General features: G+C 28.6%; 1 protein-coding gene across 1 annotated transcript in view; it reads right to left on the bottom strand.

The window, feature by feature from the left end:
• Nucleotides 1–506: 506 nt before the first annotated feature.
• Nucleotides 507–27,779, bottom strand: part of LOC103574498 (otoferlin) — a 35,074-nt gene continuing 7,801 nt past the window's right edge. The window contains exons 8-27 of the mRNA XM_053739322.1: nucleotides 24,636–24,843; nucleotides 22,299–22,599; nucleotides 21,441–21,782; nucleotides 19,684–19,800; nucleotides 19,456–19,590; nucleotides 19,162–19,323; nucleotides 18,645–18,908; nucleotides 18,231–18,447; nucleotides 17,922–18,148; nucleotides 16,876–17,010; nucleotides 14,782–14,926; nucleotides 13,824–13,953; nucleotides 13,340–13,674; nucleotides 13,036–13,166; nucleotides 11,685–11,872; nucleotides 11,281–11,516; nucleotides 7,331–7,503; nucleotides 3,199–3,299; nucleotides 1,945–2,052; nucleotides 507–516 (exon numbers count right to left, since the gene is read on the bottom strand). Of these exons, the coding sequence (XP_053595297.1) occupies nucleotides 507–516; nucleotides 1,945–2,052; nucleotides 3,199–3,299; nucleotides 7,331–7,503; nucleotides 11,281–11,516; nucleotides 11,685–11,872; nucleotides 13,036–13,166; nucleotides 13,340–13,674; nucleotides 13,824–13,953; nucleotides 14,782–14,926; nucleotides 16,876–17,010; nucleotides 17,922–18,148; nucleotides 18,231–18,447; nucleotides 18,645–18,908; nucleotides 19,162–19,323; nucleotides 19,456–19,590; nucleotides 19,684–19,800; nucleotides 21,441–21,782; nucleotides 22,299–22,599; nucleotides 24,636–24,843 (3,665 nt within the window). The remainder of the gene's footprint in view (nucleotides 517–1,944; nucleotides 2,053–3,198; nucleotides 3,300–7,330; nucleotides 7,504–11,280; nucleotides 11,517–11,684; nucleotides 11,873–13,035; nucleotides 13,167–13,339; nucleotides 13,675–13,823; nucleotides 13,954–14,781; nucleotides 14,927–16,875; nucleotides 17,011–17,921; nucleotides 18,149–18,230; nucleotides 18,448–18,644; nucleotides 18,909–19,161; nucleotides 19,324–19,455; nucleotides 19,591–19,683; nucleotides 19,801–21,440; nucleotides 21,783–22,298; nucleotides 22,600–24,635; nucleotides 24,844–27,779) is intronic.

The following is a 27,779-nucleotide window of genomic DNA, read 5'->3' as shown; positions in this document are numbered from 1 at the left end:
CCAAACCTGGTCTTAAAGTGACCACAAATGGTACTTATACCCTAAAGATAGGCTGTTAGGATAGAAATTATATGATATCATTGGAGAAAAAATTTTTTCACTTTCACCATAGACTGAATAGTTGTCCAACTTTATGATGTATTTTTTGTATTTTCTTGAGAGGCGATTTTGGCTAGAATTTAAAGCTGGAATGACTTTTTTTAGTCTTGAAGAACATCAGAAATTCTGTTTCAATAGTAATTATAAGATGTGATTTTAAAAAAAAGTTGCATCTATAAAAATAGTTGCTTTATTGGCATATTCTAAAGTTTATACATTTATACACATAAATGTTATCTTAAAGTTCGTTTGAAATTTTTTTCAAACCGTCGATTAGTCAATGACCCTTGGAAAAACGGATTGTAGTCAGACTGACGATAATTTTTATTTTTTTTTACTTTTTAAATTTCAAGCACAAAATATTAGCTTTTATTTGTTAGACTAATGCTACTTATCCAACATGGCAACTAATCATTCCTATTAACAAAAATAAAATGATTTTATGTCGTGTTATATTCTTATTTCGGTGCTAGTGTATGTAGAGGTTAAGCGACTGCTAGATGACAGCACATTCCCATTTCTCGTAAGTGCTCGTCAAGATGCCGGGACGTAATAAACATGAGACGACTTATGAAGCCAAGTCATGAGTTTTGAGGAAACGTCTTCCCATAATTTATCATTTTCACTTACTCATTCTACTCTCTCATTTTTACGTCTTTCTTTGTAGCTGACAAAGCGGAAAGTAACGTTTGCCTCATTTGCTACTTATATGGCTCAATGCGATGAGTAGTAACTATTGCCATATGTTTTCTCTCACTTATAGATAGATTTTATGACGATACTTGACTCACTATACATAGATTATTGCGTTCGAGCATCTTGAGTTTTAGCTTATGGTTCCTATCGATTTTAAACAACAATTATTCGGCACACATAATTATTTAAAATTTTATATTTTTAATTTGACTGTTGTATTTTTAAAATCAATAAATCTCATTGCTAGGGTATTTTTTACAAAAATTGATTCCGTTGATCATTTTTTTCACGAAATTCACAAAAAAATTAAAAGAAGTAAGTCAAATGTACGGCTAATAAGTTACAATATAACCGGAAAGTAACAATATTGAGTCAAAACATTTATGATTAAAAATTTATTAGTATTTCAAATTTAAAAAAAAATAATTGCAAAAGCAATCAATGATGATTTGAAGGTTTAAAAAAAAAAACCTATACATTTAATAAATGTCAGCATAGATTTTGTTGATTTATTTAATTTACGTGTCAAGTGTATAAACACAAAATCTGTTGCCATATTTTTTCGCACATATTCAAATATATGTTACGCTCAATTTTTCAATATACATATATATATGTAAATGAAAATATTGATAGTCATAAATTTAATCATAAGACTGTTGAAATTTACTATCAGTTGTATAAATTAAAAATTAAAAAAAAAAAATGATCTATGGATTAATGGCATAGTTATATGATGCTGAAGTTAGCGGATAATTAATAATTTTTGGTTTTTTTTCAACGACCAATTACGAAAAAAAAAAAAAAAAAAAAAAAAAAGATGCACATGTAGGAAATGAAAAAAACTATGGGTAAAATTTCTTTAAATATTTTTCTTTTATAATTTATTGTTTTGAAAATTATTTAAAAATTATTAGATGTCGGCTAACCAGTCTCATCATATTTTTTCTGATCTCGCATTTTTGTTAATATAATTATACCTTTCAGTTGAAGTTGAGATTTTATTGTTAGTGGGAACAATGGTTTTACAGTTAAATAGTAAATAATCGAATACTGATTTGTTAAATAAAATTTTATTATGCGCCCAAAATTTTTTTAACAAGATAGCCGGGAAATGCATAAATGGCACAGCAGAATAGTAGTATGAACAGAAACATTGAACAGCAACATATCATTCGCCATTTGTAATAACGGCACACAACAAAGCAAAAGGCTTTCCAGGGATTACGAAACCAGGAAAATGATGTATCTGGTCGACTGAAAGAAGTCAAATAAGATTTTATCATAATTTAATTTTCATTCCTTTCTTCGAGTTCATATCTTCTATATTACTGTATTACCAGACGTTCAAAAGAAATATGCGTCATATGTACTGTACGCGAGTGATAAAAAACACACGGTGCCGACAAAAATATAAGTTATATGTTTTTCAAAATCTTAAAATAAGAAAAATTAAAAGCGTACTTAGCAAAACCAATAAACAAAAAATAATATTACATAATACAGATCTCGGGATACTAGGAACCCAGGGGTAAAATGAGACGCTATTATGAAAGAAAAAAATTTCTTTTTATAAAATACGTAGTTTCGGTTTGTATAAATGTTGGGGTAAGTTGATTAGTCGATAGTGCAGCCAAAAAATTTTTTCTAGCCCATTTTGCCTCAAGTCAACTTTTTCGAGTTTTAAATAAATTCAGATAACGCTTGAAAAAATTAAATTTTTTTTTTTGCAAATTTTAAATTTTGACATAAGGTCTGAACAACTTACCCCATCCCTTTTTACATACTGTAACTAAGCATTACAAAAAAAAAAGAACAATTTGTTTTTGTCTAAAAAATAATGTCTTATTTTATTCCGAGTTTCTCTGTATATATGTGGATGTGTATATATATATATATATATATATATATACATATATTTTTTTTTTTTTTCAAATCATGAATGAGTTAATTTCGTGACGGTATAATATATAATTCCTGAAAAAATTTCTAAAATAGCAGTAACACGGAAACTTATTATTCTAAACGCTGATAAAATCAGTATGTTTAAGACTGGTATATAGTTAGTTAAATGGACGAAAGTGTATTTTGCTACTCTGTCTTTCCTTCATAAACTGTATCTTAACATGCGAGTCGATTGATAAATTATACAATTTGTAATACTGCTCGTTCATTTAGGTTATCGCGATAAGAAGAAATATTGTAATAACACACTACCATAAGCTCAGTTAATTTGAAAATGATTATCAGCGATTAACAGAAATTAAATTTATTTTTTTATGAGCTGGCAATTTTTTTACGATTTTAATTTACTAGTAAAGTAATATTGGATTTTTTTTATTCCTTCGTTTTATGAGATATTAGATGTGAATTTTAGCTTTGTCTGAACAGATTTAAACTTACTCAGGCTGCGGTAAGGGATTAGGTGAATCCCGACCCTTTCCCACGGGTTCCTCTTCAGCTTCTGAAATAGGCACTAGAGCCATTTCCATTTCTACTTTACCCTGTAATGTCATAACATCGTTATCGAACAGAGTATAAAATATATTACAAAGGTTATAAGGGTACTATGGGCATACTCAAATTTTTTTTGGGTTTTTCTGTTATTGGGTAGAGTGAAGTCACAGATAATTCAATTTTTTTTTTTTACTACTTTTGAGTTTTAAAATATTGCAATGGGCTTGAGAAAATTTTAAAAGTTTATTTATTGATATTATTGATAACTATTTGAAAATTCTGATCAGCAAACAAATATAACAAAATTAGAATAAAGGCAACTTTAATTAAATTATTTGAGTAAAATATTGTCAGTCTGATTTCATATTTTTAAATTTTCTCAAAAATTTTACGTAGCCCAAGTTGTCCTAAAATAGTAAGAAGAGGTGTGCTAAAAATAATTTTTTGTCGATTTGTGTCTAAGCTTTATTTATCTCTGACAAGAATTTAAATTATTCGAAAAACTACAATTTTAAGTCGTTCAAAAAAAAAAATTAGAATTATTCGTAAATTTTCAAAAAATTCGAAAATTTACGAATACTTCGAAAACTTACTAATAATTCGAAATTTTGAACTATTCTCACACCCCTAATAATAAGATTTAATGTTTCATTAGATTTTAAATTTAATATTTTGATTTTTAAATGCTCAATAAATTAACATTGTCCGAAATTCTGTGTACCTGAGACAATATTTATCTTTACCTAACATCAACAACAAAAGATCAACATGTACTCTAATTTAAGGGTTGTATACGCCTCAACCTTTTCGTTAAGTCTTGAAGCCTCGAAATTTATTTAAATCTCCCTATATACTAAAGCTAAAGATCGATACTAACGTTGATTCCAACACAAATATAAATGTATATTGTCAATCTAGGCTAGCCAATCATTAAATCTACGTAAATACGTATATATATTCACTGACAAAGCAAGTGACTAAAGGGTAGTAGTAACAAGGTTCAGTTAATAAACTATAGATTGTTCGTATAGGTATAAAAAAATAGTTAGTAGTGGGATTACGTTATACTGTAGGATCGAATAGAATAGAATAGACGATGATCTGAATTAAAACTCGTCCTAGGTCTCAACAGTCACGAACCTAGAGACCGAACACTGACAACAACAGAACTAAGTCGTCACGCACACCAGTTCTAATGATTTCGTGTTCACTATCTCCTTTATACGTTAAAATCAATCATACCCCAGTGTTTATATGTTTACGTTTATTTGTTGTCATAATGATATATTTTTTATCCCATCCGTATTTATCTTTATGTTTTTTATGCTCATATTACACATTTATAATTTATTTTTAAATGCCCCCATTTCTTATAGCGAATTATGAGTCGTTGATAAGTAGGGACTGTGACGAGTGAAAAATTACTGAAATTTGTAAAGATTATTTTAATGTCTAGCATACATTTTTTTTTTAAAATAATGTAAGAATTAATGTACCTGAAGATTGGAACGTTTTTCGCGCAACGAAAATTTAAAATTTATGTAATTTGACTGCTTGAGGGGTAGATGGGGGTGGCTTGCTATTTTTCGCTGACGTAAGAAACATTTCAGAAATCTAGATCCAGTAAATTTTTTATTTTTTATTTCGTTTCTTATTTTCGTTTCGCGAAAAACTTTCCGATCTTCAGATACATAAGAATTGAACCTGTTCCCGACGGATTTTCTGTTTGAAAAGAGATGTCTCAGAGTAGCTCATCAGAAAATTTTATGTGAGGGTCTTATCTTCACCTTATGTAATAAAAGTTAAAAAAAAAAATCTCAGAAATGTTTGACCCTGCGGGCAAAACCCTGAAACTTTTTGAATTTTTCGAGCTTCCATGTCTGATAAAATGAACATTTTCTCTTCAGGGAGTTTTTCATATTAGTTACAGAAAAAGTTATTGATTGCATAGTCTACAGGATGTTACGTGTTAATTAAACAAAAACCTATTACCAATCACATCAAATATAATTGTTTATTTAACTCAAGTAATAGATAGAAATCAACTATATTTTTCAAATAATTTTCAAATTACTCAGATGGTCGATCTCAGATATTGACATCAAATAATTCATTTAATTAATCGGATGCGATCCCTTCTGGTTTGAGAAAATACATATAGAGTTACATTCTTGTTAAATTCACTCCAATTAATAACATGGAAATTTCATTAATTATATCTTAAATAGCGAAAGGATTTAGTGAACCAATTTACCAGACACTGATTACGTCCAATGAGGTAATGGAATAAGGGTTACTCATTGAGCAAATTCCGTACTTTACTCTCCAACCTTTGATGCTATAGAGGTTGAATAATACCTCTTTACAGGTATTACTTTCTCAATAGAATTGAAAATGGTCAAGCGTATTATTCATCATTAGAGAATCTGTTGAAACTAAATCAATGATTTCCAATGCTATCATCAACTCTCAGCTTTCTTAGAAACTTTATCAGGTCCTTTTCTCTGTTTACTCAGCTATTAAGTTGACAGAAGAGCTATTCTCAATTTTAAAATGACCTTTTACTTTTTTCGTTTCATTTCTAATTTATATCAGTAAATAAATTAATTGATCTGGAAATTTTTACTTTAAATTTCTATCTAAAACTCGGAAATCTTATTCTGTGAGCCAGTCTTCAGACCCGCTATTTACAAATCCAAGCAGGCAATAATTATCAGTAAATACGCGTATAATATAAAACAGTTTTTTGAAATTAGAATTGAATAAAAAGTCAAAAATTTGAATTTTAGTCAGAGCAAATTTACCGATTTTATACTTTTCGTATAAATTTGATAAGTTTATCGAGATTAAGATTTTGAAATTATTTGGATTTTTAATTTTTGAAAGATTCAATGAAAACCAAAAAATACAAATATTTTTCCAATTTTTCAGAAGATGTTCATATTAACTGAACAAATTTTTCGATTAATTTAACGAGAAAATTTTCAATGCTTCAAGTAACGAAATTAACTGATGTAGAAATTTTTCTCGCGATCGATAGAGTTGATTACCCGCATAGAACTATATAGAGGACGCTAGAGCATGCAAAAGTACATAAGATCGTACAGAATGAAAAATAAAACCAAATTCAAAAATTTAATTTGAGCTTCGGAAACCTTTTTAATTATTTTTCAGATTTTCTTTGAATTGTTCATTAGTAGAAAAAAATATCAAAGTAGATTCCTTGGAACTCAATTGAAATTAATATTTTTTTTGTCCAAAATTTAAATAAAAAATTTTTTTCTCGCAATTTTTTAAAACCCAATCGGCAAAATAGGTTTATTCAAATTTCATTAATGAGATCTTTATTGACAAAGTAAAACAAATTTATTTTGCATATATGTGAGTAAATATATTACATGTAATGAATTGATGGAAATCATTGTAGGTTTGAATGGACATTAGGGTGACGAGCTTTGCACTGTGAGATTCGAGAATTCCCATCAATTGATTTAGACCAGTCTAAGTGCCAATTGAAACGTAACTATTGTCAGTGTGTTATGATTGACTGGTATTGTTATTAGATAATCCAAACAATACTCAAATATATATATGTACCAGTACTAGAACTCAAACTACAGGAACCATTATTCAATATACATATGTTCGGCACTGTTAGCCGCATAATACTATCCACGACTGTACCCTATCATCATCGACTGTTTGAGATTCTTCATGATAATAATTGGTGGTATTCTGTGAATTAGCTACTATAGGAAGCATTGGATCACTAACTACCACTTTCTGTGTTCTCTGTAATCACGTTTCTACCACTCATGATCGTTATCTCTCAACTTTCCCCCAAACTTTGTTCTCAAAATACCATACCACTATATTATTCTCTTGTGTAATCTAAATATCGCGGATAATTTATAATTCGCGTTGTCATGATTGTTAACTTTAAATAAAATATCATTCAATGTAAATTTAACACTCCCTTGCTTTGAATTATTTTTTACTTTTATTGTGAGATTTTTCGTTTATTGGGGTAGGTAGGGAATATATAATATACATGTATTTTTTTTCTTAATTTTCTTACCGCTTGAATAGACTCTCCTTCATTAGTGACGAAACTAAATGGCCACCAAGCTTTGATACGTTTTACTTTAAATAGACTGACCGAAGGTGATTTGGGATCCGTGACCTTTAAAGTGCAATTTTTTGAATTAGTACTCCCGCGTGGCATACGTGATAAATCCATCGTTAATGAACCTGAAAATAGTATTTTTTATTAATAGAAGTTTAATTATTTTTCAGAAAAAAAAGAAGTCAGAATATTAATGAATTCTCTAATGAGTATAAAATATTTTAAAAACTGATAGAAAATATTACGATATTCTGAATTCTATTTATAGAAATTTATTTATGGTATTTTAGAGAAGGTAGGTAGGTTGAGCACTTCAATAGAATCAGGCAATGCAATAGAAATATTTAATAAAACAAAATTTTTCATTTTTAATTATTTGTCATGTAAAAGTTTTTTTTGAATCAGAAGTAAAATGAAACCAGACTGTGGGGTAAAAATTAATCTTTTAAAAAAAAAAAATTGAATAGGTCGTTTTCCCGGATACTCGAAGACTTTGGCTCAGTTTTTTTTTTGTTTTTATTAATTTAGCAAAACAACTCTAAAGCCAAAATATTTTCTCTTGGTATTAAATCATTGTTTGCTAAGCCGACATTTAAAGTTTTGAATTTTTTGTTCTCACATGATATTTTTCTCTGAGATAATGAGGCTGAACGTTAGAAAAAATTCAAATAAACGATTTCGGTATCCAAGTTTTTAGGCAAAAAAATAAAAAAAATTACAATTCAGAATGAAATGAATAAAAACATTTCAACGCCTACCTTATCGTTAGATAGTAAAAGCCAATGTTTGCAAATGACAATTTAATTTTTTCCAGCATGCTCTTAAAATTAGCCTTACAAATTGAGGGATTATCAGTAGTAAAAATTTTATTTTACTAGCATGTGAAATTTAGCAACTGCCAAATGTATCTTTAATCTAAAAAAATTGGTACGATGTATAATCATCTCTAAGTAGGTTATGAATGTGCTAGGGTGATTACGATTTGAATAATGCCTATCATTTAAATCCATAAGAATAAGAAATGATTCTCTAAATTGCCCTACAAGTGTAAATAACAAAATGCAAACAAAAATATTTTTTTTACTTTTAAATATTTTCCATTTTGCTCCAAGTACTCGCGAAAATTTTAGGTGCCCCATTTTACCCAGCTTTAAAAATTTTTAATTATTTATAATTTACAAAAGTTTGTGAGTATAAATAAAGTTAGATTAATAAAAAAAAAAAAGTATAGCGTGACGTTTTCGGGATTGAGAAAATCCAGAATAAGCTTACGTAGTAAAGCCGCTTTGTCAGAGGGGAATAACACCATCAACAGTGCGAGAAATTCCCCTTCATTGTCTTTCAAACATTCTGAGGGTGATAAGAAACGACCGGGCGTGAGGGTTAGATACAAGGGTGGAAAAAACTTTTACTTTTACTCAACATAAACCAGAGTAGACATTTATACTTTTTCAAAATAGCCCGGGGCTTTGACGCTACTAACGTAAAAAAATTCGTCATTCCACCATTTTTATCTTACTTATCTTGCTTTATGTCTTTATTATGAACAAACAATCTTAAGTATTTACTTAAACTCTTTGACGTTCAACTAAATTATCTTGAAAGTTGATTTGTTTTCTTACATATAGTAATAAAATTTTTTTCTAATTTCGCGCGCTTATAGAACGTAAATTGTAGGTAATAAATTGAAAAAAAAGCACAGTTCCTCAAAAAATCGAAAGTATCCATACTTAGCTCCCACGCGAATTTTTTTAATAAGATTGTTATTAGAGTCATATATTTTTTTGTACCTATAGATAAAATTCGTGAGCAACTAAAGGCTTCCAATAAAATAAAATTTGACATTTATCCGAGTTCAGTCAAAAAATATTATCTAAATGGATTTTATCGTTTTCTATTAAAGTATGATGGTCTTCTTGTTGAATATATAAATTATATTCACAGTTGTAATAATATTTTTGTGTCAATACCAATATATATATATTATAAGAATACATGGGAAAAGGCTAGAAATTGGGGGCGTTGAAGAAATTAACGATGTATTTTTTTTTCTTGGATAAATAATCGTAAATAGATATCAATCGAAGAGTTGCAGGTGGAAAAATAAAATTAAATAAATTTTAGATGACCTCTTTAAAAAAAAAAAATATTTCATTGTAAAAAGTAATTATTTAAATATTTAATTAATTAAAAGTATTTTGATTTTTTACAATATAGTAACAGTACAATTGTATTGTATTTTTAGCATTTCGTATTATACCTTGTTTTTCTCTCTGTATATTTAATGAAAATTGATATACTACTTAGCTAGTTCAAGATCGGAAAAAAGAAAGACAAGTTTCACTTGATAAACTTTTGCAAATAAAAAGTTGAATAAAAATCTACCATTCACTGACTCGTTGGAATACTTATTGTAAAGATATGAGTATTTATATATATGCATATATATTTGATTGCAATAGAAGTTTTATAAAAAGCACGAGATAAAAAAAAAAGTATGAGCAATGTATAAGTTATTATATTCTGGCAACAATTAAGATGATGAAAAGCAAACCAACGTAATATAAAAATGTTGGCTATAGAATAACTTTTCAACATCTCAAGATATGTTTACAAAAGATGGATTGTAAAAGGCACACAAACTTGTACTTGCGAGTTTTTTTTGCTGTCTCTACTATTATTTTTACTTTTTATGTAGATCAACTGCTCGCTCTACCTTGAAACTTTTCATCATGTTTTTCGGAAAGTTTTCGTTTAAAATTCAACTTAACTTTTGAATACAAATTTTCGTTTATATTTATTATTTATATCTGAATAAATAATCTACGCTATAAATATATAAATAACAGGAATGTAGTTAGTAAAATTTTGTTTATTACTCGTTCGTATTTCTTGTTGTTAATTTTTAAAAAATATTCATTGGATTTTACAACACTGTCCAAATTTTAAATGAAATATAATTAATTTTACTGCATTGAAATGAGAAGCTTAAAATTATTAATGTTAACATGTAATTTTCTTGCACACATACATATATATAAATACATATATATGTGTTTAATTTTTTTGATACCATAAAATTTTCTAAAGGCCTTTAATTGCCAGTGGAAAATTATTGAAATAATAGAAAAAATATGTACCTGAAGATCGGAACGTTTTGCGCAACGAAAAAAATTTATGTAATTTAGCTGTTTAAGGGTGACTTGAAGGGTAGTTTCTGAGATAGGGGGTGGCCTGCAATTTTTAGCTGTCATACTAGCATTGATGCGAAAGATTTCAGAAATCTAGATCCAGTAGATTTTTTAATTTTTATTTTCGTTCAGCAAAAAACGTTCCGATTTCCAGGGACATGAAAAAATATCTTTTTTAGTTTCAAATCAAAACTGCCCTTTGTTGATTTTTTTCAAAAACTATTGAACAAAAGTAGTACGAGTGAGTATTAAATACTTGTATTTATATACATTTATAGTACACGAAAAAAAAAAAAAATAGGTATTGCTATAAGGCGCAGTTCTGTCGGAGCAACAAGACAAAATGCTGTTGCAGCAACGGGATTTTCATATTACAGCAACAGAATTTTCATGTTATAGCGACAGGACACATCCTATGGAAACAACAGGACAATATCCTGTTGTATACAACAGTTACTATAGCAATAGAATTTTTCCTTTGGAATCAATAGGATAACGAAGTAGTTTCATGTACCATTTTTTTTGTGAGTATAGTAAAACTTCGAAGTTTGAAAAAAAATTCAAATTCTGAATTTCTCCTGTTGCCGTAACATAAAAATCCTATTGCTGCAATATGATTTTGTGCTGTTGCTCCTACAGGACTTCGTTCTGTTGCAGCGTCTATTTTTTCCGTGTAGCTACATAAAACACTAGTATAAAATAATTGCTTACCTAAAAAATCATCAGGTGAAAAATGATCACTATCCCAAACTTGAATACACAGTTTACATGGCAACTTTTGTTCAGTTTCATCTCTCGCAAAAATAGACATTTTTTTTTTAACAACCATCAAATTTTCCGACTTTGAATACACGAAACGGAAGATAAACCTCCAGTTAAAATTGCCCTCGCCGTTTAATGAATTGTAATGAACATCAGTCTTTTGTAAATCTTCATACATGATCCAACTTAAGAGGATTAAAAGTAAATATTAACAAAGATTATGGTCTAAACCCATGGCTCTAGTTTAAATGTAACCGTAACTCAAATACGTACCGTAAAAAGTAAAAAAGTATAGTGGTCTTAATTAAAATTAAACTGTTGGAAATGTATAAACAGGGAAGGAAATTCGTTACCCTTTAATGTAAATGTCGGAGCATTTTTCGCCCGAGAGAAATTGGTTGTCCACCAGCGGTACGTCTTCCGTATTCCATATAATAACGCGCAACTCATACTCCTCCGGGATTTGGGGGGTTATGTTGATAGGTGGTTTAGGAGGTAGGTCATCGATGCGAAACATGTCCACCCAAAGCTCCAATTTACCCTAAATATCAATATCACGGGTTAGCATAATGTGGATTCAGTGATCACTTGTCTCGATGACTAGACTAATCCATACTTTATTAATCACTTGGATGATTAGGAACTTCTAATCTGTGAATGGTTATACACCACAATTATCTAGGATATATGCCAATAATTTGTGATGCCACACTTTTAGCTCGTTACCATGAATTATTTTTCGACGCAAGCATAAGCGATAATTAGTTTTCACATGCTACAAATGCTAGTTGAGGAATATTAAATCAAATTTCTTGAATATTTTGAAGCTCTATACCATTGATTAAATATCATAACTTGCATATTTTCACGCGTACAATAATTTTGACTAAAACTTTGCTGAATTAATTACAAATCATAGAGTGTTTTATCATTAAAACTTTCTGGTTCATGAATTTAATATTTGGAATCTTAGATTACTTGTGCTAGTACAATCTACAGTTCACGCATTCATAATTTTATGTCGACATTAAAGTCTAATAGTTAAAATAAAAAGCTCTATAGTACACTTCCATTAAAAATTTTTAGAAAATTTGAATTTTTCTGTATGCATTCAAAGTTCCCAGTTTCTAATGGGTCTGCAAAAAAATTTTTGAAAATTCAAACTGATAGAAAATTTGTTCTCATGGTTTCTGGACGTCCTGAGGGCATATGTTTGAATACATGCCTTCACCCAATACGAAAAAAATTTTCAATTTGTTTACAACAATTGATTCTGAGTTAATTAATAAAAAAACGAATTTCCCATGTTCTTATATTTGTTTAATAGCTTTAAGCTAAAAAATACGTCCCAACATCTATAACGCGATTCATAAAAAATCAATATAACAAGCTATGAAAAATATGAAAAATAAATATTTGCCCGTAGCATTAATTTCCGTCACTACATCAGTTGAGTCCATTACAGATTAAAACATAAAATTTCTCACAAAAAAATTTTACTAATAAAATTATTTAATTAATTCTCTTTGATTATTAATATAATCCCTACTTTTGAATTTATACTCGTATAAAAAAATGCGGCATCACTTTTTACAGCATTTTATCCCCTTTTATCTTCTATACCTCCATATTCTTTCATTATAAAAATAAAAAAAAATAAAAAAGCATTTGTTTTGAATGGTATTTAACGGAAAACAATAAAACCTGTTCAAGTCCTGGACGTTCGGGATTAAATAATGGACGTCTTTCAACATGTTCCGGAACTAATGCAAGCCCACAAATTGGAAAATGTTCCCAATGATGGAGTACATTCAATGCCATACGTTCTCTTAGCTCTAAAGTACAACAAACTTTTTATTATTTGTGTTTTTACTTTCTTCTCTCTTATTTTAACTTTAAAAAGTTTTTCATTTTTTTTTATACATATATTTATATGTATACATTGTTAAAGTGCAAGTTAATATTTGAATGAAAAAGTTTTCAGCATCCAGTCTATTTCTCATGGTACCTGACTCCTCTCGGGTATTCAATGTCGCATGAAATGGAAATTCTTGTTTTCCGATTGTTACACAAGAGTTTGAAAACTCCGGGGAGGGTAAATTGTTCCGTTTGCAAAGGGACTCGAGGATCTGGACGGGTTTCTCACGATCACGCCAAGCGTTATATCCAGATGCACTGTATGTTCTTGATATCCCACAACAACCGCGATGATCGCTATAGTATCGATTTTCGATATCGATTACCGTTTCACCAATCAAATCATCTGCTGACACTGCGTCCCAGTCCCACACTTGAATAATTAATGAATGGTCTTTTGGAAATTCGGCTTCCAATTCGAAACATCTAAGGCATTTTACTTCAATTAACTGTCAGTACGATTAACAAATAATATTTCACACTAAATATGATAATATTTAGTGTGATATTGAACAGGTTAAAAGATTTCGCGACCGGGTTATTTTTCCACCCCTTTATTACTCATGAAAACTTACTTGCCGAAAATAGGGTTTAATTGGTTGGGTATATAATTTTTTTGATCATTAATTATCTTTTTTCCGAGTTTAATATATAAATAAGGGTCTGATTTCCCAGTGAGTGGATCACATGGATGTAAATTAATTCCTGAATAAAAAAAAAAATATGTTTATTAATACTTCTAAGTTACTTAGTTTTTCATTAAAATTACCGGTAACAAAAAAAAATTATTTGAATAATATGGAGGGTAGTCCGGACATGATGGAGTATCTACAAAGCTTGGAAGGAATAGAAATTAAAATTTTTTTTCCGTCTCGCCTTTATTACCCATCATATTAATAATTTTCTTATTTAACAAAAAATGAAAAGTAATTATTTTCCTGCGCGTATAAAATTTAATTTATTGACAAAACCAGCAAGTAATGGAGTATGAAGATAATTAGTTTAGAATATTTTGAAAATAAAAATTTATCTTTAAGCCTCCGTAGATGTAAAATCGATCGTTATATTAATATACTGCTCTAAACGTGCTTACTCATGATGAACCTATTTTGTCAATTTAACGTCCATGTAGATTAGCATCGAACGCTGGGAATGAAAACCGTCAAATCGATAAGACACTGCTAATTTATGATGCACCGTTTCGGAGTTTCTCATGCTAATGTAGAGTCTACATACCCTTTATAAATTACCTATATATATTACATATTTATACGTCATACCAATTAGTAATCGAGCTACGGGAATTCTCAACACATGTCTGGATTCGTCTGATAGTCGTAATGAATTTAAAATAATACTGGATGAATAATTACGTAACTATGTCGTCAGACATTTAGTCATAAAAAATATTTACTCTTAAACACATAAAACATTTTTTTTTTTTTATCATTAATTAAAACAAAAATAGTGAGGTAAAAAATTATATTGACTGACACCTAATTAAATAACGTTAATAAAATATCTTTAATTAACCTTTTATGACGTAGAGACGTACGATAAGTTTAACTGGTTCTTGAAGTGGATAGTCAGAAAGAAACCCGTATGAAATGTCTCTGCCACTTTTAGTTTTATATTTACTTTTATTGGAGTAAGACCAAGGGTAGATTGAAATGTGTCCCTGTAATAAAACAAAAAATGATAAAACGAAAGGAATTTAGGGTGAAATGGTCAATCTAAAATTTTGTGCAAGAAGAATTTTTTTTTTTTTTGGTATTGGTTATTTTACGTAATTGATTGATTTTTCATTGATCGAAGCATTTTTATAATTAAAGGCGCGGAAAAAAATGATGGTAGCCATTCTTTGTGTGCTTATAAAATATCAACTTATTCGATAGGGCAGTAATGGCTAAGAATTATGGGCTGTACGTCCACAGTTTCTGAGAAAAATTTTCATAGCTATGGAAAAAATTCATATAATTATGGTAATAGTTCATATATCGTATGGTAACTGATTTATAGTCATGGTTATTATACTCATGGAAATAGTTCTCATAATGACATAGGAATAGATCCTATATTCATATTGTAACTAGGTGCGTATGGGAATAAACCTTATACATCATGGTAATCTATCCCATACTATTATGGCAAACGTCATCATATATTGTGATAATGGTTCTCATAATATTTAGAAGTCATTACCATAATATATAGTAACGGTTACCGTAATGACATAGGATTTATAACTACAATGGTATAAGAACTATTTTCATATCATACAGGAATGAAAACTATATAGATGAGAATGGTTACCATAATTTATATAGGTGCTATCCTATAATCGATATTTCAAAAACATTGGTTGATATACGTTACGGGAACCATTCCCATAATATATTGTAATTGTTGCCATAAATTTTACTTCGTATAAGGGAAAAAGGGGTCCAAATTATAGATAGAAATAAAGGGATGAAAATGGTAAATTGGCTGTAGATAAATCTCTTGAAGATATAGAAGTACAATTAAAATACTAAGTTCCAGAAATTTCTGGATCACTAATTCCATTGGATTAAAGAAAGAAAAAAAATGTAAAATTCTGGTCGTATGTCATAAATTCAAAAATTTTAAAAACTGTTAGTTTCTTAAAAAAGAGTTTTTTAAAATATTTTTAGTAAAAAAAATATTTTATTCTATTCTACTTCAAGTTGTGTAGAAACCCCTTTCCCGAGTTGCCGGTAGCATTCATATCTCACTTTCTATCTGATTAATCTGAAATTTTTATGAGATGTTTTTGTGGCATGTATCTGTCCATAAGCGTAGAGGTTTTCACTTTTTTATTTAATTTTTTTTTAAAAAAAAAGTATATTAATTTTTTTCTGAGAGCTGTATATTCAACTTTAGACGACTTTTCAAAAAATTATGACAACTAACTTGAAAAAAAATTTTTTTGACTGACCGTTTTACCCTATATTAACTTATTACATTTGATCATCAACCAATGAATATAGAATTGTCAATTAATAAAATAATGAAATGTTATTTTTGAACCCGATCCTAACAGGAATGATAATAAATGACGTTGATAATTAATTAATATTTCTGCTTTGATGGGGAGAAAACAATAAAGGGCGTGTCGTAAACTCGTGAATGATTTAATGATCCAAGTTTAATGACGTATCAGCTATTGTTGTTTGCAATAGTGATAAAGAAATAATAATGACGATCATGATAACGATGGCATATGAATTAAATAATGAAAATGAAATTGAAAACGACACTAATGATGGTGAGAGAACTAATAAGCAGTAATTATATTTTAAGGTGTCAGATATATTAGCAGTTTAATGTGGCCATGAATCGGATCGCAATCAATATGCTTAAAATTAGGGAATTATTTTGTGTTTGGCGGAGGTCCAAGTTTTCGATGGGCAGCCGTAACCCCGGCCTCTGCCGTAGAAAGGGATACTCGACAAGACAGATAGCTGGAGTAATGAGGAAATATTTTAGTGATAAAAAAGGTTGTGTTGAAGGAAAAAAACGGTGAAAGGTATTGCTGTTGACATGACAAAATACTTGGCGCAAAATACAAATATAAATATATTTCAAAAGTAATGATTTATTTGGTACCTTAAATTTTCCTGATATATTTTTTTTGTCGCGTTCTGTACATCCGGTGTCTTTACCTCTAGATAGTTCGAATACTGTCAATTTGTCTTGAAATCCATTAAATTCTTGTAGCATTTCTAATTCCATTGAATAAATCTATTTAACAAAATTTGATAAGGAAAAGTTATGCTACGACATGGTACCGAAAAATTTTGTAAAAATATATTTTGTTTTATCAATCATTTTTGAAAGATATTTTTACGACTTTTTCGAGTTTTTCGTTTTACTCCGAGGCAAGTAATAATTGAAAATAATAAACATCAGAGTTGATTCAATTAAAAATAGTTAGGGAAAAACGAAAATAATTTTTTTTATAAGCTTTGATCTAAAAGTATTTACTTTAGTAAATTTATTTTTTTGAGTATTCATCAATATATTTACAGAAGGGAAGGATTCAGTGGAATGGAGCAAATAAAATTTTTGAAAATAATTTTTTGATCCCATATCTCTAATTTCGAAATCAAATTTATAATTTTTATTCCGGGTATTGGATTAAAAAATATAATTGTTCTATGAACGCATGGAGCAAAAGAAAATTTTTTGAACAAGTGATAATTTTTTTTTTTTTTTTTTTTTTTTTTTCAAATGAACCACAGTTTCATTTTTTTCCGGAGTCTAGTTATACGAATTTTTGTTCATATAAATTTTCAATTAATATCTTTTTATTAAAAATAAAATCATTTCCTTAAAATTATAAATATATAAAAAAAAAGTTCACTTGATAAAACATTACATGAGATGGAATATAAAAATTACCCGAAATGTTGCAACTGGTTTTTGTCCAGGAAGAAGTATTTTATTTTCTCCGAGCTCACGATTCCTTTCTTCCTAAATTACAGATGCGTAGAACAAAAAAAAAGTAATCAAGTTTTAAAACAATAGACATTAGTTTAAAAATTAAATAATAAAAGTCATACGAGATGGGAAAGGATTTCTATATAATATTAAACAAGGATGTCAAAATATATGTATATGGATATAATTTAAATATTTTCATAATAAAGTACCTCTAGAGACGCGAAGTATTTACTCCACCAGTCATAACTTTCATCCTCGTCAGCTTGATAATTTTCCTCTTCATATTTTATTTGATCTTTGCTACTACATAAAAATTCTTTCATGATAGTCCAGAACTGAGCAATTCGATAATTAAATCCACTTTTTGCAAGTTCTTTGTAACTAATCAAATTTTTTTGTTCTTCTTTTTCTAAATCGTAACCGATTGGCAGTGGTACTAAAAGTTTATTTGATTATCAATAATAAATAAATAAATAAATAAATAAATAATAATAATAATAATAATATTGACATATTACGAATAAGTTCAGATATAGGTTTTCGAAGATAAGATTCTTCCACATCGTCATGATCATATATTTTATAATTATATTCACTTTCACTAATTAGTTTTTCTAAAAAAATATGAGCCGTTGGTATTATGCAGACACCTGCATATTTAAAGCATCCAAATTTACGAGCATCATATACTTGTATTGTAATTGGTGGATGATAAATATCTCTTTCGGGTAAATCCTTGAAAAATATTTTAATTAATTAGCTTTTTTTTTTCTTAAGTATGCACAAGTTAGTTTTATTTTTCGGGTACTGCATTAATTGCCCTCGAACATAACCTTGACAAAATACAATTTACTCTGATCAGGAGTTTTAATGATAAAATACTCCCCTTCACAGTGAATTTTATTTCAATAATAATATTTTGAGCAAATTACCAAATCAATAATGACATGAGTGTGACGAAAATTAGGAAACTTTTTAGCATTTTTCATAATTTCTGATTTAATATGAATCCCCGCGCACTCAACAACAACTCTTGGTTTATTTACTCGTACAAAATTAATTTTCTTCATGTCTCTTATCCCCCAAAATATAACTTCCAGGCGATGACTTATCATATTTGGACGAATGTCATTAGGTAAATTGTATCTTATCGACTCTGTTGACGGAGTTAAATTAACATCAGCATCACCCACTTTCTAATAATAATAAACCACAGTAATAAAAAATATTAAGAAGCAAAATTTAATTCAAATAAATAATTGAACCGTCAGCACTCTCGCTGTGAGAACTTTTCTCACATGACATCACTTAATTTATAGTATGTCGCTATAGAGGGTTGAAGCTTTTCAAATTTAATATAAAAAAAAAATCACGTTAAAATTATAGTAAATTTTTTTCGTTTCGACTTAGTTGTAAAAGAGTCAAGATAAATTTAAAATAACAACATACTTCAATAAGTTCAAAGGCTGCCAAAACACTTCCTTGGAAATCGGATTCGGTCTCGAGTTTATACCAAATCAAAGTCGGAGGAAATTCCGGTGGAGAATACGCTTCCTCTTTAAATTTAACAACTGGTACTGCAATGCATCTGCCAAACAATTCTTTCGGTCCCTAATTACCATAACAAATAGCCCAACTTAAATCATAACTACACACCCAGATGCTAACTGAAACTCTCTTACACTGGTTATTTAACGACTTGTTAGCTTTAACAGCAGATCATTTAACGGTAGTAAAACTCACGCAGAAATCCCAATCAAATGCTTCTATTATGAGTTGAGGTGGCATTGACTTTATACTCTCCTTCACTCCATACAAATCGATTACAGGAAATACTAAAGTCTCATCCCAGACTGGAGCTAAACTTTGTTTGATTGACTATAAAATAATTTTATGTCGTTGCTATAAATAGTAATAATAATAACAATAATAATAATAACAATAATTACTATAACTTCGGGATAAAATTACTTTAGTAGTCGCAGTATAGCCATGGAAGATAATACGAATGAAGGGATCCATTAAACCTGTCGAGTCCAGTCCCGAATCAAAACGACCTTGGAAAATATGAGCTCGTAATTGAAATTTCTGTAACAAAACAGAACTACTTTAATTGATGATTCGTTATAAAATAAATCATATTTATTAATGTACACCTCAAACGCAAAACTTTTGTGTCTTACTCCCACTGACCTTAAATCTTATTTGTTATATTAACAAAACTTTACTAATAAAATATAACACATACACTTTCAAAAAAAAAAAAAAATTTCAATAATGTGTATTGTTGAAATCTATTGTGACATTCAAAAAGGTCATTTAAATTTAATGTTTATTGGAAAAAATTCAATTTGACTTTTATTTTATTAGAGGGTTCGTCGATTCGTATGTACGCGGTCACAATATTTTAAAAAAAATCAAACAATTCAACTCGAATCTTTTTTGATTAGCTTTAGAATTTGATGCAAAAGAATCTTATTGCATGTCACTTGTGTAATCCATGGCGATTAATTGTAGTAAATATGTTATGACTAAAACCGAAAGCTCGTTACAATTTAAGCTGACATAGGGTAGAAATAACATTTGTAGCCACTAGTGGCCACTAGTAGAACAACAGTTGTTCCATTTTTGGACATTTAATACTTTATTTTAATTAATGAAAGCGTATTGACAAAAAACTTCCCTTGTAATAAAAGTATCTTCTAACACATTTGAAAAATGAATTATGACATTGCGTATTTTACAAATTATTTTATTTAAAATTTCTAAGAGGCCAAAATTGACTCAGTAGTCAAAAACTATACTTCTACCCTATTTATTTTTTGACTGTTTCTGCTTGCATTCGAGTATTGGTAATAGTGCTGGTGTGGCAGTAGTGGAAAAATAGGAACTTTTATAAATAAAAAAGGCGGGTTATTTTGAGAAATTGAATGAGACAAATTTGGGAAATAGTCTTTTTCATTATGAATCAAAACTTTGTCATATTATTCCAAAGGGGTTTCTTTGATTAATTACATGAAAATTACTGAAAGCGCTGTCTGAGAATTATTACACATTATCAGTTGAATAAAAAAATATTGCAATTAAAAATAAAAATCCCTGTGATAAAGTTTCGGAATTTAAATTGATTACTTTTATTAAAACATGGATGTTTTAGCCGTACACTTTTGGCTTTCGAAACGTTTTTATTTTTTTGACTTCTTTCCATATAAAATTTTTATTTTTCTGTGGCTATCAATTATATAACCAATAGTTGTTTATTTAATCCAAGTAATAGATAGGGATCAATTATTTTTCCAATTAAATTTTTAAAATAATTCTTAAATTACTCGGTTGGTTGATCTCAAATAACATCAAACGTTTTATAGAATTAATCGGATGCTATCCCTCTGGTTTGATGAAATAGTACATATAGCATTACATTCTTATAAAATTCAGCTCAATTAGTAACACAGAAACCTCATTAATTAGGTACGTCTTAAGTAGCATAAGGATCCAGTGAACCAATTTACCAAAGACACTAATTATCTCCATCAAAGTAAAGTTATAAAGAGATGTCGCGTATTAATTAAATGAATAAATATCAAGTTTAAATTAGCGATAAAATCCTCACTGATAATTTATAAACTTGATTTCAATATATCTTAAGCGCGGGAAAAGTACTTTTAAATCTCTTAACGTTATTTTTAATTTATTAAAGTGTTTTTAAATGAAATATAATATCCTACCGAAGTTGTAGTATAGTTGAAAGTCTTGGGAAATAATTCCATGTTTACCGAGTGCTCGACATCGTATCCGTGGGGGATGGCGCTCCAGAAAGCAGACGCAAACTTGGCATTTCCGAACCACAAAAAAATTTCAATATTACATGCACTATAATCGACAAGGTTGTTGTCAATAAATCCGTCGGTGATATTTTTCATGAATAAATTTATTCTTTGCCCACACTTAGTTCCACGTGACATTTCATCTTCACTAAAAATTATTTTTGACGCTGGTATACGAACTAATGCTACGTGTTTACTGCCGGCTATCATCCAAATAAAAACATCCGGAAATGAATGTTGAGGCTTGAATAAATAAATTTCATAAGTATGTATAGATACTATTTTTATTTATTTTATATAAATAAGTACAAGAATAAATAAAATATTTCGTTTCATGTTTTTAGAGTCATGATCCAGGTTAAAATAATAACTCGCGAAAAATAATTGAGATCTAACAAGATCCGATTTGATCACATTTTTATTAAGTTTAAATCTATATCGGTATCAATAGATCTCTTTAGATTCATTCATGAAATTCTTTAGATCTTCTTAGATCTTAATTTTTTTATTTTTTTCAAAAAGCTCAAAAATTTTCACAAAAAAAAAAAAAATTTTTTTGACGGAGATCCGAAACCCGTATCCTATTTAGATCCAAGTAGATCTATTCACATCTAGTGATATTATTGAAGATTTCAAATTTCAAAAAAATTAAATCTTTGTCGATCTCATGAGATTTTATGATAAAAAAAATTGTACAATCGTTATTTTTATTTCCGTTTTAATTATTTAGAATATGAGTAATTACTTATGATGACTTACGTCCTCGGCAATATCCAGTATTTTTTTCAAATATTTGTATGCATGCAACATTGCAATTTTGATGTAGTTATTGTTAGGGAGCTTGCCGTTGACATTTATCATCGTGATAATATCTTGTATGCAATAGTGACACAGATTAATCCGGTGTCTGTCCAATTTTGTGGTTCCGCCATTCTCGTTATATACATTGGTATCCAATATAGACAAGTAATGCATACAGTAACATTTTAATGATTCAATTACAGTATTATAAGTTTCGTATGCCGCTGGATTTTCTACGGCAATTAGTGCTTCCAATTTGCTTAGCATATCCTTCTATAAATTTATTATTATTATTATATTTATCATTATTATTATTATTATTTTCATAATAGCCTTTATTCATTGTGAGTAAAGTTAATTCGAAACTACAATTTACAGACAAAATAATCAAAGTGTGGAAATCATTTGTTTCTTTACTGCTATAATCTTATTTGTCTGAACAGAAGGTACACACACACACACACACACACACACACACACACACACACACACACACACACACACACAATTTTTATTGTTGATAATACTCGATAGTACTTGAAAAGCCTGAGTTCGAAACCCGATCTAGAACAGCTTGAATTATTTTGTTCAATTTATAACCTCAGGATTTAAATGGTTTTTTCCCATCCTTTTAAATCTTAACTTTTATCTCTTTATTCTAAAAAAGCGTTGGCATACTTTATTTATTAAAATCTTTAACGCCGAAATGAAATTTTAGATTAAGCAGTTTTATGATTGAAATTTATTTTAAAAATTCACTGTCTACTTTTTCACAAGAAATCAATACCGAATAAGCCAAGAAATTTAAAAACTTGACATAGCTGTAAAAAAATTTAATAAATATTTTGCTCATATTAAACGCGATATATTAGTACTCTACTATCGTCAAAGAATTATATCTGTAAATGGTTTATTAAAATTTTATAATAAACGCACTATTGCAAAGAAGTAACTTTCAGTTTGAAAGAAACAAAAATTTATTGTTGTTCGAAATGTTTCGTATAATTTAGGGAGGACTCAACTAAAATTAAACAATGTGGTAAAATGAACAACTATAACAAAATTTTTTTAATCAAAATTTTGAAGTGTTCACACTACTGGAGTGTTTAACTTGCCTCATTCTTTTCTAGACCGTAAATAAAAGTTTGTGAGAAGAAAAAAAAAATCGGTCTGTCGGTTGACCCTGTGGGCCAGCCTCAAAACTTCCCGCCTATTTCGAGCTCTTCGAGCTCGAAAATACTTTTGTTTGCCTTTGTTTTTGAAAGAAAACGTTTTTGGGAAATTTTCAAAATACTAAAAAAATTTTTTTTTTTAAATTCTTCCAACAATGGTTTCTCTTGAAAGAATTAACCGATTTTGATGTTTGAGGTGGCATTTGACGCGACTTATGAAGCTTCAGAGCCCAGTTCATTTTTGAATCAATCCATCGAGAACATAAAAAGTTATCCAAAAAAAAATTTTTGAAAAAAGTTTTTTTTTTGGAATATCTCTAAACGAGCCCTACCGATCAAGTTTATTTTTCTTCAGCTTCAAGGTATTCGCAAGCCGCGTCGAATGACACTTTGGTGATCAAAATCGGTTCATTCATTCAAAAGTTACAGATTATTTACATACGTACGTACATACATACATACACTCGGACATCATCGTGAAATTAGTCAGGATAGCTTCCTAGAACCTCAAAACGTCAAGATCTCTTAGAAATTCGATTTTCGAAAATCGGACTAAAACCAATAACCTCGAATTTTTGAAAATTTGCAATTTTCTTAGCGGGAAGTTCAAAAATTCTATTCACGCGACTATTGGCCTTTTAAATTTCATTGTAATTATAATTAAAAGTCAATATGACTTGATAGCATGTATTTAAAAATTCGATTTTTTTTTTTATAAATGTTAAGATGTATACTCGATAATGAGTACAATTTCACTTGTAAATTACAAATTGAGTTTACAAATTCAACATCGCACTCTAGTCTTAAATGACTTTTATTTGTTTAATTAAATACAGCATTATTCGCATTGTCCATTTCTATATTTTCCGCTTCTTTTCAACTCCTACAATATTTTCTGCCACGAGCAGCATTAAAATGCTTATACTTTTTATGTAAGACTCAGAAAAGATTTTAATTGTATTTATATTATAAATCTTTTTTTCTACTTACCATTGTAATTATTTATTTTAGTTACTAAAAAACTTGAATTGCCAAAAAAAAAATCTATTAAAATCAACCCGAAGTAATTACAAAAAATAATTAATAATAACAGAAAAAAAATACATAGTTTTGTTTTTTGTACTTTAATTTACTTACGAGGAAGTTGGCGATGTATAAAAGACTGTTGGTATTGTATACTCTCCATTCCAAGTTTGGCCACCAGGATTTAACGTACATGCAAGGTTTATTGGAACCAAGTGGAAGGTAATTAAACTTGCCATCTGTCGTGGCTGTTAATCTAGGCGCAGTCGAGCTCACAAAATCAGGACGTTTGTCGAGTATTACTTGGTCTATGAATTGTATATATTATTTAAATTTTCATAACTAACTTTTGTAATTAATCTATTCACTAAACTCAATAACTTCTTAATTACAAATTTACTTTAACAATTCAAAATTTACAATTACAAAAGTGTACACAAGAATTTTTGATAAATTGTTTTCGTATTTTTATTGTCTCTTCTTTTAAAATTTAAAAAAAAATAATTTTAAAATTACAAGGTGACGAAGTTATAAACATGAATATAACGACGCGTCAAAGGTAGATAGTAACGATTTTCACACGAAACTTTAAACGCGTTTATCACAAAATCACTTAACTCATCAGTGTCTGCACGACAACTTAGAAAGATTTTGATATTTTTTCACGCTTTTATTTATTAATTTTGTTCTATTTTTTTTTTTTTTATTTTTTTAATTATTTAAATCAATTTTTTTATTGCCCATAGAATATTTTTTGACATGTTACTTTGTATGATTTTAATAAATAATTATCAGGAAAAATATGAATTAGATCTACGTAGATTTTATGACAGCTCTAAAACCAAGTGGGTTACAAGTATATTATTTTAACACACATTGAATGTGTTCTATGTTTAAGGCCATAAACAAAACTATAGTTTTTTACCTGTCACTTAAAAAATGTTTCACGGTGTGTTAAATATATTTATAGTTCGCTTATGGCATTTCAATGTTATTTGGAAACTGTATTAATTCCGACTACACGGCTTTAGTGTTCGTACAAATATAAATTTTGAAAATCGGCTACTTAAATTCATATAAAAAAATTTATTAGAGATGAAAAATAAGAATAAAATAGAAAGTCAATTATTAAGTAGAAAAGTTAAATTAATAACTAACTTTACATACTTTTGTATAAAGTTTTAGCATAAGCTTTTCTACTTCACCAAATCCCAAGTTCATACCATAGGGTTTTGCATTAAGATTATTATCAACTTTTCTCTAGTTTATATTGTTCTCTACACAAGGGAATGCATATAGAGACCACACATAAAACATTGCAGTGACCTCTATATCGGTTACATTTAATTTACCACCATTGCAGTTAAATAAATGTAAATATATATTTGCACATAAATGTAACCACCAATACAGTAAGCAGCGGAATCCAGGATATGTTTCGATGCATAGCCATAAATTTACTTTATCCAGTAATTAATTTTATTTAAGTACTCGACTGTATAATACTTTATATAATCTCGTTTAATTCATCATTAACTGTTCTAAATTTTAACTGTTTGTACACAATGTTTTTAATGTGGCCTTAAAGATGTAAATAAATTACTTTCTATTTATTTCAACTTTTATTAAATACATCTTACAATTTTATTTTTTTTTTATTGGGAGTAAAGGTTAAATGGGTCAACATTTAAAAAAAAAAATAATTTTGAAATAATTCGGTCAGTCAGGAAAAAGTTTTAAATTTTGGGTAGAAGGAAATTTTTGATGAACATTTAATTACTAAAGAAATAATTAATGCCGTTTTTTTATTGAAAAGAAATATCAACTGAAAATTTGAGTGGTCATATTGCCCCATTTTTGTATTAAAGTACGATAATTTAAGTGATTCGAAACAGAAAACTCAACTAATGACTCGGAAAAATTTTTTTAAAAATAATTTTTACATGACCATCTTGCCCCAAGAATATAATTTACCCCGTCTAACATCTACGGTTATTTTGCGCCGGAATTTTTATGAATCACAGTATGTCTCAAAGAAAAAAAAAAGATTTTTACGTCGGTTTTTTATTAAATAATTTTTACACATAAAATGTCAATAAATTTGGACTCTATTCGATTCTCTGTTTCCTGATTGTATTGAGAAAAGATAAAAATAGCACGTTTATTGCATTATCGATAAAACTCGGGTAACAAAAGTAATAAGTTTGATCTGAAGTTAGTGGAGATTTAAAGTATATACTCAATTTTAAGATTTTTCTTATTTGAGTCAGAGTGTCGAAGAAATATTCGTGGGTATCGATTATCGAGTATAAAAGTGGCTGCGAGTGTTTATGACGGAAATACGCTCATTTTTTTAAAATTACTTCAACGACAGCAGGGCAATAGTAAATATGAGTCTCTTAACTTTCTGCTTTCAAATTTATGATTAAAATCGAAACTTAAAACAGCGGATTAGATCTAATTTTTATACTGAAATTCCTAGTCTGTGATTTCAAATAATTATTAAAAAAAGTTTTTTATACAAATTCTAGTATAATATAATTTCAATTTCATACTTATTCATGAGAGACAAACTAAAATATTTTCTTAATGAATTTTGGTACTGACATTAAAAAAAAAAATTAGACTAACAGTAATAACTTTTCAAGTTTGTTATGTCGAGTGTCTACTGAACATATTTCATTTGAATAGAACTCGAGGAAATTGGAGAGATTCAGAACAAAGATAACATTGAATTTTAAGGCCAATCGGATCAGTAGTTTACAATTCATTCAAGGAGAATCGAAAAATTGAAAAAATAATTTGTTCATATTTCCCATTCAAGCAATCTCCTGAACATACTTGTTCAATAACTATCGTAAAAGGAAGATTTATTCGCAAACATACCTCTATACTCTTATACAAACTTACATACCCTTTGATTTGATCTTTTAAAAAGTCAGATATTTATAGCCCGAATCTAAGGACATATATAAATATATGTACGATTAACATTTTTTTCTGCGCATAAATATATTGATATATTTATGCCAACATGTATAGCAAATTTGTTAAAAAATTTTTTTTCTCTTACGTGTATATGTGTAACATTTCTTTGTCTCTTTTATATATACATATGTTTGTGAGGCTTCTCTCTAAACATGAATAAGTGAAAATAAGTGAATACTCACTAATTCAGAGTGCAAATCGAACCACTAATTCTAAAAAGTGGTTCGATTGGCAGTCAGAATTCGTGAATATTCAC

This window comes from Microplitis demolitor, chromosome 5 (genome assembly GCF_026212275.2).
Source record: "Microplitis demolitor isolate Queensland-Clemson2020A chromosome 5, iyMicDemo2.1a, whole genome shotgun sequence".
NCBI classification, from domain to species: domain Eukaryota; kingdom Metazoa; phylum Arthropoda; class Insecta; order Hymenoptera; family Braconidae; genus Microplitis; species Microplitis demolitor.
The sequence above is the reverse complement of the archived record's forward strand: the minus strand, read 5'-3'. Positions and strand labels throughout refer to the sequence as shown.